The sequence below is a fragment of the Gossypium hirsutum genome, chromosome A05, assembly GCF_007990345.1.
Source record: "Gossypium hirsutum isolate 1008001.06 chromosome A05, Gossypium_hirsutum_v2.1, whole genome shotgun sequence".
NCBI classification, from domain to species: Eukaryota; Viridiplantae; Streptophyta; class Magnoliopsida; order Malvales; family Malvaceae; genus Gossypium; species Gossypium hirsutum.
The window spans coordinates 98,825,623-98,836,793 of record NC_053428.1 but is presented as its reverse complement, the minus strand read 5'-3'; the positions used below and the strand labels follow the sequence as shown (position 1 = coordinate 98,836,793).

At 35.6% G+C, this 11,171-nt stretch overlaps 2 protein-coding genes across 3 annotated transcripts; one reads left to right on the top strand and one right to left on the bottom strand.

Annotated features, from left to right (window-relative positions):
* Positions 1-1,307: 1,307 nt before the first annotated feature.
* On the top strand, positions 1,308-2,192 carry LOC107897916 (40S ribosomal protein S17). Its single transcript, XM_016823521.2, has one exon. The coding sequence runs from the start codon at positions 1,565-1,567 to the stop codon at positions 1,991-1,993; it is 429 nt and encodes a 142-aa protein (XP_016679010.2). The 5' UTR covers positions 1,308-1,564; the 3' UTR covers positions 1,994-2,192.
* Positions 2,193-2,519: 327 nt separating this feature from the next.
* Positions 2,520-10,069, bottom strand: LOC107897915 (A-kinase anchor protein 12). 2 transcript variants are annotated; one of them, XM_016823518.2, is made up of 12 exons: positions 9,679-10,069; positions 7,924-8,751; positions 7,647-7,766; positions 7,320-7,553; positions 6,326-7,225; positions 4,991-6,232; positions 4,787-4,918; positions 4,572-4,703; positions 4,072-4,368; positions 3,790-3,873; positions 3,581-3,703; positions 2,520-3,240 (listed from the first exon to the last, which is right to left on the bottom strand). In XM_016823518.2, exons 1-12 carry the CDS (start codon positions 9,721-9,723, stop codon positions 2,731-2,733), a joined length of 4,647 nt encoding a protein of 1,548 aa, XP_016679007.2. In that variant the 5' UTR covers positions 9,724-10,069; the 3' UTR covers positions 2,520-2,730. The 2 variants fall into 2 exon arrangements, with proteins under 2 accessions (XP_016679007.2, XP_016679008.2); XM_016823519.2 differs by having other exon boundaries at positions 7,332-7,553; positions 9,679-10,067.
* Between the last annotated feature and the right edge of the window lie 1,102 nt (positions 10,070-11,171).

The window sequence follows — 11,171 nt, the reverse complement described above, 5'->3', positions numbered from 1 at the left end:
ACTCTACTTGGAAGAGACTGGAGGACCTGCAGCACCAGTTTCCATATTCTAATTCTTGAAGTCAATGATCTTTTGGCAAATGATGTTAATTGTTACGAAAGAAATTGCTATTGATGGGGTAGTTAATAGTTTTAAATTTCAATTGTAACCGCTAGTTAGGATGGAGGGAAATATTGCTTAAAATGATGAGTTTCATTGTTCAATAAAATGATGCACTTCCATTAGTAATACGGTGCATTTTGTATTACAACTTAAATGTGAGTTTTGACAGTTGTATACTAACAGTTGTGGTATCTAATTAACTGTTAGTTAGTTCATTTCAGCTACTTAAGGAAAACAGTGAAAACATGATATTTTCACTGAATTTTGGATCAATCAAAACCGTCTCTTCTTCTCAAATTCTCTTCTGCTATTCTGCTACTTCTCTCTTCTTTTCTTCACAAGAAAATTTGCAACACAAATCTTGAAAGTAATCTAATTATATATATTATAAGTTATAAGTTGATTGGGTAAATTCCTTTAAAAAAAACTTTTGAGGCACTGATGTAAAATAAATTTAGGACTTCAAAGTCTCATAAAGCCTAACATTTAATATACCATATTAGTTTTGCAAGAAATGAGTCTTTCTTGATAAAACTAAATGATACGAGTTGATCCAGAAAAGAGAAGAAAAAGAAATTTAGAGAAGAGAGAAGAAAGCAAAGAGATTCAGAGAGCATAAATTCATTCCAAAACTTCCATAATTGTTTCCCGTTTTCCCACCTTGCTAAAAGGGCAGGGAAGGTAGTTACAGGCAATTCAAATTCGGTTAAGGAGCTGTTATATAATAGTTGTTAACCCATTAGTCCAATACGTTCCGTTTCATTAAACAAAAATACAGTCTCTCGACACTCACCTAAAGCACATCATTGTCGATTGAGTTTTAGCTTGATTGGCATGAGCATTGTTGCCAATGCAGAAGGACATGGATTTGAGTGTGCTGAAGCGCTCCTCCTATTTATAAGTTGGGGATTGGTAGTTCTAAGTATTATATCAAAAAGAATAGATATAACCAGAACTTATAATCAGATTTTTCAAAAAAAAAAACATACACACAAATTCTTTTGACCCTTTTCATGAAACTCATGGTTTTGCTAACATATTAGACTCTAAACGTTGCGTTGCATCAACTAACATAACCGCTTATTCCTGATGCTAATTCAGACCATAACACTAAACTGTTGTTTCCATGAATTACGTTTCCTTTTTCAGATCTTTAAATATTTATAGTTTTTTCATGATGATAGAGACAAAAGAATTTTTACAAGAATGATTATTACAATTTCAAACAAGAACAGATATTGAGTCGTACTACATATGAAAACCTTGTACTTCCTTAATGTCGTAACGTAGACCGAAAATCAAACAACAGCCCATCATTTTCGTATTGAGCTAGGCCCAAAAGCCCATGCCCAGCCCAAACTAGCTAGATATTAAATAGTAAGAGAAAAACCCTAATTGTAACATTTTTAAGCATCTCCAAAACAACAGCCAATTACTCTTCAGTCTCAGCCGATCTTAAACCATGGGTCGCGTTCGCACAAAGACGGTGAAGAAATCGTCCCGTCAGGTAATCGAGCGGTACTATTCTCGAATGACCCTCGATTTTCACACCAACAAAAAGATTATCGAAGAAGTAGCTATAATCCCATCCAAGAGGCTCCGTAACAAGATTGCCGGTTTCTCGACCCATCTTATGAAACGTATCCAGAAAGGACCAGTTCGCGGGATTTCTCTTAAGCTTCAAGAAGAAGAGCGCGAGCGTCGCATGGATTTTGTCCCCGATGAATCGGCCATCAAGGTCGACCAAATCGAAGTTGATAAGGAAACACTTGATATGCTTTCGGTTATTGGAATGGGTGATATTCCCGGCCTTGTTAAGGTTGACCCGGTTGCTGTTTCGGTTCCTCAAGTTGGGTTCGGTCGCGGTGGTGGACCCGGGAGGAGGTTTTGAGTGGTGGGTCTACATGGATTTAATGGGTTTCATGGGTTTTTTTTTTAAGCTTCTATGTTTTTTTGTTCTGTTTTGGGGTAATTTCTAATTTTGTGTTTTTTATGGAACAATACTAGTTAAGTGGAACTGAAATTTTATCAATTGTGATGTGTACTTTATTTTTGAAGAAATCTGAAATGGGTAATTTTAGTTTCTGGTATTGTCGACTCCATTAATTTTTGTTTTGAATGTCATTTTAGATTCTGAGCTAAGAGTTTAGTTTGTTTGATTGATGCCCCCATTTGCATTCCAATTGGAGTAATGAATGCCAATTCTGCTTCTGCAGAAATTTCAAGCAAGACGTTAAAAAGATGTTTGCTTTATTAGGTTTAAGTATGGTTTAATTCCAAATTTGTATGCTTTGGTGCTGTATCAATGCAAAATTTTCAATGGAAATTGTAAGCAAGAATTTGATAAGATGGTCTTCGTTGAGCTTTAATTAACAAACAAATGTTTATATATTTTAGATTACAGCAAGCTCAAAAAAAACTGCAACTATGTAAAATCCATTTCACAATCATGTAATTGTTCAAGTATATTTATACCAAAGAATACAGAAACTGCTTTCTCAATCTGCACAAAAAACTCACCAAGCTTAACAAATCATAAAATATTTGACAGAAAACAAACCCTTATAAAACAAATCATAAAATATGTGATTATGTACTAAGAATTGAGGATGATCTTCATTTCTCGCTTCACTTTGGTGATATTGCTTTTGGTTCTTTTGGATGAGAAGATTTACCAGTAATTGCTTTCTTCACCTTAGAAATTGAGTTCTTGACTTTGGATCCAACACCTGATAGTATGTTTTGAGATTTCTTGGGTGGTTTAGTTTCAGCTTCTCTCGGTGCTTCCACCATCACTGGAGCATCCGAGCCGGAGTCGGTCTTATTCTGTTCCTCTCCTTCAGGTACTTCATCAGTTTTTAATTCTTTGGCTTGAATAGTTCCTGCAGCTTCCACCGTTGCTGCTTCCTTGCTTACTGTAAGTTCCCTCTCTTCAATCACACGTTCAGCCATCTCCACTTTCTTTTCTGTAGATTGTTGGAGTAGATCGGAAAATGATAAATTACCACTACCTGTGGATGCAGGTTCCAATTTTATTTCAACACCTGAATTATCTGTTTTCTCTTCTCCATTATCAACCTCAGCTTTTTCAGGTTGCAAATCTCTTGCTTCAGGCTTCTCAATGGCTTCTCCTGGAACCTGTTTGTCAAGATTTACGTTAGTCTTCTATGTCTAAGCCTGGACCTGAAACTATTTATGTGTCCTATGTTATTCAGATTCGGACTAGAGTATTACATACAATTATGAGCTGGACACAGGTATGTTCAGTGTTTTAAAGTTTTTCTATGTATTTGGAGGGTTATTGAAGAGACTGATATGGATAATTCAAGGAAAATGAAGAGTCGAAACAATACAGTTTATAGCAGCTCAACTTGCATTTGCTTCTAAAGTCCCTTGAAACTAGATTCTAGCCTGAAATTGTTTCTTTGCCTTCCATTTAAAATATCTCATCTCTCTTATATACTGTATTTTCACTTACAGTTATGGCTTCTTTCACGGCAACTGGCGCTTGTTCGTGATCCTTCACAGTTCGATCTTCTTCAACAATCTCTTTCTTAAAATTGTTGTTTGAACCATCGTCCTTTAGAGCTTCCACAGTGAGCTGTTTGTAAAATTAAGAGTGAAGATGAAAAGATTTGAGGCAAGAGAAGAACAAGATGAATAAAAGATGAGTGCCTCTATACTGACCTTCTCATTTTGATTTTCTAATATTGGGGTTTCTGAGGTTTCATTTGTCTTGTCTCCCGCATGTTCATCCTTTAGCTCCTTAATCTGTCATGTTTGTTTCCACCATTAGGAGTTGTTGAGTTCATAAATAAATAATCAAAGCAAAGACAGGAAGAGAAAATAGATGTCACGAGTATGTGTCCAACATGAGTATGTTCAACTTATTTTTTCCAATTTTTTTATAAATTTGGAAGGTCCTTAGAGGATCAACTCCCAAACCCATGTCCAGGATGCCTCAGATACCTCAGTTGAATCCTCCACCGATGTAGACTTCTTGGTTATTTCTTCACTGGATTTGTCTGTTATTTTGTCTCCACCATGGCCAACTTCTGCTTCCTTTAGGTAAACCTCTTTGACATCTTCAACTTCAGCTTTCTCAGAGGATTCTGCAACTTTGTCCTGCAAATCTATTGGAACATGTTCTTTAACTGGTGAACTTGTTATCTCTGTGTTTTCAATCAGCTCTAATTCCCTGGAAATCTGATTATCTGAACCCTTGGTGCCTTCTGGATCTGACTTTGGTAATTCTAAGCTTGACTCCTGATAAAAGATGAAATAACTCAGGGTAGATTTTATAATTTCAGTAGTGTGAATGTCCAATATCAGGAAACGTGTTCCAAATACTTTAAAAAAAACTGAAGAATCCGAATAACATAGACTACTCTCATGTATTTATCTCCCATTGAATCAAATTCTTTTTGCCTTTGCCTTTTAAAAACATCATTTAGTGCAAAAGTTCGAACCTCTTGTACCACTGTTGCGGTTTCTATCTTTGCAACTGAAGCTTGGGCAGGATTTCCAACAGTTTTATCCTCACAAACAATCTGCTTTTCAGCTATCTCATTTTCACTCATCTTTTGAGCTTCCACAACTTGCTGTTACAGATTAAAGCTTCAATATAGATAGATATGTAGACAATCAAGACAAGAATAAGATTAACACATTTGAGTTTTCTTACCTCTTCAGTTTGAGTGGTTTCCGATGCTTTGTCTTCAATCAGTTTACCCTTTAGCTCGTCTTCTCCAAGGCCATCTTTCACTGGCAGTTCTGGTTCTGAAGTCAGATAAGATGTTTCAGCAACTCCCTGGACCTGTCAACATATAATCGAGAATGAATAAAGAAAGTAGATGGAAATTGTTAAGTGATGCATTTGCTTGATTACCTCTTCTTTTGAAACTTCATTCACTATGATTTCATTTGTTTTGTCACACTGATTTTCTTCATCTATTGCTTTGACAAGTTCCTCTTTGATTAATTCATTGTCAAAAGCCTTTTCACTTGTCTCAACTTCAACATTTGAGGCTCCTTCAATCTCTGTTGCTTGTTCTTTGATCTTCTCTGGACTCTCACCTTCTTTCACTTCAGTTTCCATTGTTTTATCATCTTCCTTTGTTTCAAGCTTAGTTGGTTCCTCAGTTATTGAAGCTTGAGAAACAGTAGTTTCTTGACCCGCAACAGCTTCAGGCAATGCTGAAGCTAGAATTTGATCCTTTGGTTCCTCCACTTGAATAGCACAAGCAGCACCAGTTTCAGCTTTCTTACCATCTCCAAGCTCATCAACCTCTTCTTTTTCCAAGCATATCTCTGCTGTTTGCTTTGCATCAGATAATTCATCCTTAGAAGGCAATGTCGAAGATGTTGTCTGAATTTGATCTTTGAGTTCCTCATTTTGAAGACCCTGATCAACTACGGTTTCTTCTACTGAAACAACCTTGGGCTCTGTCTCTTCTTCCTTTTGCAAGCTTACCTCTTCTATTGTTTTTGTTTCCGAAGAATCCTCCGAACTCTCATGTTTAACTATTTCAGCAACCTCTTGTATCTGTTCTTCTATCTTCTCACTCAATTGTGTGGTTTTGATTTCTTCCACGGAAGCCAACGTCGCTGTAGAAGTTTGAACACTTTGAGATAAGCATTCGGGTGATGTTTCAGGCACAGCTTTGGCCTGTTCAACTTCATTCACTTCTGGTTCCAAGGCTGATTCTATTTTCTCCAGTTCATGTTGTGGATTTTCGACGTCTTTAGTCTCTTGATTAGCGTCACTCTCACAAGTTTCTAGACTCGTCTTGACTGAGCTCAAATTCACAAGCTCCTCATTCACCTTGGTGTTGTCTAAGCTTGTCTCAGCTCCGACTTCTGTCACAATTTCATGACTCTTGTCTTGACAATCATGCTTGGATTCATCAACAATGTCCTTAATTTTTTCTTCTGATTCTGCTTCTTTGGTGCCTGTACTTACAGGGTCTCCAGACTCTTGATCCTGTCTCCTATCTTCCAATTCTACGATGAGGGATGCTCCTCGGTCCTTGATTGAATGATCTTCAACCTCCAAGTTTTTCGCTTCTACCTGTTCCTTCGAGTCTCCTTCCTTCAGACATTCTTTTGAGATGGAACTGTAGTCTTCCACCTATCAATACATAGTTAAAAAGTTTCAAAAATTAAAGAAAATTTTAGAACATCATTTAAAAAGTCATGATGGAATAAAAAACATGTTCTTTACCTCTTCAGACAAGATGACAGCCTTGGTAACCTCATAGGCATTTTGTTCAACCTCGGGTTTGTCTGACAGTTCCTCGTTTATCTGTTTTTCACTTTCTTGGTTCTGAACCTCGGTGATGGTTTCATCAGCTTGGCTCTTGCTCAGTTCGGGGATTGGTTTCTTACTTTTTCCTTCATTATCATTCATGTTTATGACCTCGGGAATCTGATCCTGAGCTCCTTTTGGCACTTCAGTTTCTGCCAAGCTCTCAGCTAAATTACCTTCTTCTTGGATGGCCTTTTCGACATCTTTGTACATGCCCGAGGTGTCTCCTGAATCCACGGCTTCATCTGATGGCTTTCCATCTTTGATCTTCTCTTTTTCCAATCCTAAATCTGATAATTGTTCATCTTGCGATGTTTTTGCTACAGAGATGCATTCTCCAGTCTCCTGTTCTGTATGCACATATGATTCCTCGGCCAAGTGCTCCGGCCCAGTCTCTTTGGACTCTATTGTTGGATCATCTGCCTTTTCCATTAATTTCTCATCTGTTGCTTGTGGCACAGGAGTTTCAGAGTGCTCATATGGAACTTTATCCTGCATTCCATCTTCTTCCCTGGATATCTCCATGTCCTTCTCGCATGATTGGGAGGACTTGTCCTGTTCCACCTCATTGTCTGCACCATCTACGTGGACACTTTCATGTTCGGTTGTTGCTAGGCTGTTTTCTTCAGTGGCAACAACATTTTCTGTTTCCTGCTTTTTCTCTTCTGCATCTGCTTCAGCTGCCTTTAGCTTTGTCTCTTCTGGTTCCACTGCAGCCGGTGCAGATTCCCTGTCAGCAGCATCGATACTTTCTTCTACTAAGGTTTTCTCTTCAGCATCCTTGTTTGAGTCCTCAAGCTCAGATGAAGAGCTTGCCTGTAAAAAGATTGGATGTGCAAGTTAGCAGCTAACAATGGTCAAAAAGAACACATTTTTGGACCCAAATCAACTTTCATTTATATTAGCTGACCTTTTCTGTTACCTTCAATGGGGTGCTTTGATCTTCCTTTTTGCTTTCCTTCAAAGTTTCATCACTAATCATTGAGCTCGAGATGTCAGATATAGGAGCTTCCTTTAGCTTTGTCTCTTCTGGTTTTGCTGCAGCCGGTGCTGATTCCCGGTCAGCAGTATCAATACTTCCTTCTACTAAGGTTCTCTCTTCAGTATCCTTTTTTGAGTCTTCAATTTCTAATGAAGGGCTTGCCTGTAAATCATTGAATGTTTAAGTTAGCAACTAACAATGGTAAAAAAAAAATTAACAAATTTTTGGGCTCAATTTTCATTTGTATTAGCTGACATTTTCTGTTAACTTCAATGGGATGCTTTCATTTTCCTCTATGCTTTCTTTCATGGTTTCATCGCCAGTCGATGAACTCGAGATGTCAGCTATAGGATGTTCCTCCAGTTCTTTACTCACCTGCATGACGAGCAAAATTTGAACACAAAAGTACTACAAGGTAACATATAGAATAAGATTATAAACACGAATAAATCACACTAATGTTTTATGATTCCTAATTTCCATAATCTTTACATATGGAACTTTCACTTGATTCTGTTGTAGCTCCACTTACCTCTTCAAGCTTTGTTTCCACTTCCGCTGCAGGTTCATGCATGCAAGTGGCCTCCTCGTGTGGATTCTCATTCTCTTTCTTGGCGATCTCACTGATTTCCAAGGTTGTTTCATTGTCCTTGATCTCTGAGGTTTCAGCTACTTTCGAGGTTAAGGTGTCTCCAATGCTATCAGAAATGATTTGGTCCTTTTCTCTTGCTGATGTTTCAATCAGATCAGTTGCCTCAGCACTCTCTTCCTTTCCCACTATAGCAGGCAGCTTCTCTGGTTCGGTGTCTTTTGTTTCTTCAATGCTTTTCTCTTCAAGTTTCTCTTGAACAATATCAGAGTGATCGTCCTTGCTAACTATTTCATTAGCCTCATTCGAGCTTTCAATTATCAGATCATGGTTATCACTTAAAGCTTGTTTCTTGAGCTCTAAGTTAGCCTCTTGTTTATTGGACCCAACATCAGCATTTTGGCTTGTTTCTTCTACAATACTCCCACATTTCTCTTCCGGAGAAGAATCATGGTCTGCAGTTGCCTCACTCTTCGACATCTTTCCATCATTCTCCAGTATCTTATCAGCTTTCAATGGAGTGTCATCAATTGTGTTTTGATCTGGCATTCCACAGGTCACAGAAACCTCAGGTGACATTGAAAAACTTTCACCCTTGGATATTTCTGGATTCCCTTGAGAGACAGCACTCAAGGCTTCAACCCCATTATTACTGGCTAATTCTTCGTTGGTTGCTTTGTCCAAACATTCATCCGTTCCGGCAGGTTCAGCGACTCCACCTTCGGATTTCTTCAAATCCAAACTAGGTTTGCTAATCTCCTCTTCTGCTTTCTGCATAGATAATGAAGTTATTATTATTATTATTTTCATTGTATATTGGAGAAATTTATAGCTGGAAAAAATATGCTTCTTTTGGTAACAAAATTAAATTTGGTTAATTTATTCATTTCTGATCATTCTTTCCTTTCCAGTATGAACAAATCTTAATTTCTGCAAAACTAAAACATATCTGCCAGAAATCAAATGCATATGCAGCTCACTGTTTTTACGAAGAACAGCGACATTAAGGCAAGTTAGCTGTCGGATTGTGTTATATCAGAATCAGATTCCTAATATCTTAGCCCACCATATTCAAGTTTAAGGCAAAGTCAGTCTATCTTATCACATTACTGTCAGTGGATATATTTCTATATTGGCAATGCTACGGCTTTGCCAAATTGTTCGTGAGCATTTTAATGCATGAACCTATATGAGATAGACCTCTTCTCATGAATATGCCAACCATTTATGCTAATAATTACGATAAATCGATTCATGTTAACAAATATTTAATGCTAGTTTAGCTAATCATGATCATATTTGATTGAACTTTCTAGATGTTTTGTTTATGAATCATAACAGAAGTTACCGGAAAAGCTAAAAAGCTAGATCCATTAAAAGTGAGAAACTTTCAGTGAAACACAAGAAACTAATCTCATGAATCTGGTTTCTGAAAGGGGATAGAAAAAGGATCTAAGGACCAGATCAGCTTTTGTTTTCGCCCTTTTATGTCTTAAAGAACTCAAAGATCATCATGTTTTAAGTGTTTCAACAACATCAAAAAGGTTGCATACTGTTAAACTAAAGTGACCTCTCTTGTTTTTCTGGTCAGAAATTGCAGTATCCTTGTTGGAAAACATCATATGATCTTTACTATACAGAGACAAAATACAAAGCAAAGCAAAACAAAAACATGTAAAAGAGAAAAGAACTATTTACCGCTACAGAAATGGGTTCTGGAATGATTTCTGCTTCAGTTGCCATCTTTTCATGGAGAAAAAAGTGATCAATTCCGAACCTGAATCGGAAAATCCGTACTTGAGAATACTATAGAAAATTGACTATGATTCTTCTGAAACTTTGATGAGTTTTTGAAAAATCAAAGGTTGGATTTAGATATGTAAGAATGATCAAAGGTGACAAATCCCACTTGGTATATGCTAATACACTTGCTGAGTTGGCCATATATGTAAATTGGCCCTACTGATTTGTCACTCACATGGCTTGGAGTGGGCTAATACAGCGCTGTTGATATTTGCAATAACAGGTCTTTTGGTTAAAGATGGATTGATTTTCAGAGTGGGGGAAAATTTTAATTTTTGAGATGTTTCCACTAACAGAAAGGATCGGACAAACCTTTTTAACAGTTTCCTTTTTGTCTGAAGGCTAAGTGATTAGTTGTCTTGTGGGGTTCTAACACCTTTTGTAAATTAAAATTTGGGACGAGTTCTTCCCAACTAACCATTTGTTGTGGGCATGATTAAAGGTGTCTAAATCCAAAAGTTAATTCGAAAAAATTTAAATTCGATTAACAATTTGATGAAAAATAAAAACTTATATTCGAGATATTTGAATCCGAAAAAACCCGAACCTTCCCTCTGTTTTTTCCTTTTTAGCCTGTCATATTCACGTACCAACCTGACCATGCAACAGGAGGGGAGCACTTCAAGTATAAAAACTCCTAGACAAACTTTAAAGGAACGATTCCAGCTACGATCCCTGTACCTTTTAAACTTTTAAAATTTAGTCCCTCTAGTTATGTGGTTTAAAAATTAAAGTGGAATTAATAATGCGATTAATGAACTTCCATTAATTTTGAATCTCACATATTTTAATGTTTAAATGTATGACTTAAAAATTAAAATTCAATTAATAACATAGATTCAAACAAGTTTGTATTCCCATGTGATGTATGGTCAATTGTGTATATTAAATTTATAATATTAGTTTTTGTTTAAATTTTTAATATTTTTTTAAAAATTATTAAAAATTTAAAAAATTAATGTAATTAAAAATATTTAATTATTTTTGAATCAACTATATTAACATTATTTAATTTTGAAGATATTTAATATTAAAATAATACAAAACATGTCATGATTTGAATTAACATTAATATATTTTAATTTAAATAATATTATTAATAATTTTTTACATGTTATTTATTTGATATATTTTGTTAAATTAATTTTTTAATTTTAAAATTGTTAATATTCATTTTTTGTGATTTTATATTTTTTTGTCATACTTTAATCGATAAATATAATTAAATCTTAGTATATTTAAAAATTTTAATTTAATAAATTTTATTAATATGTATCTTTTTAAACTATATTTTAATTTTAATAATTTAATAATTATTAATTTTAATATTATAAAATTAAAATTTAATTTAATTAAATAAAATCTTAAAATAAAGAGATATTGATTTA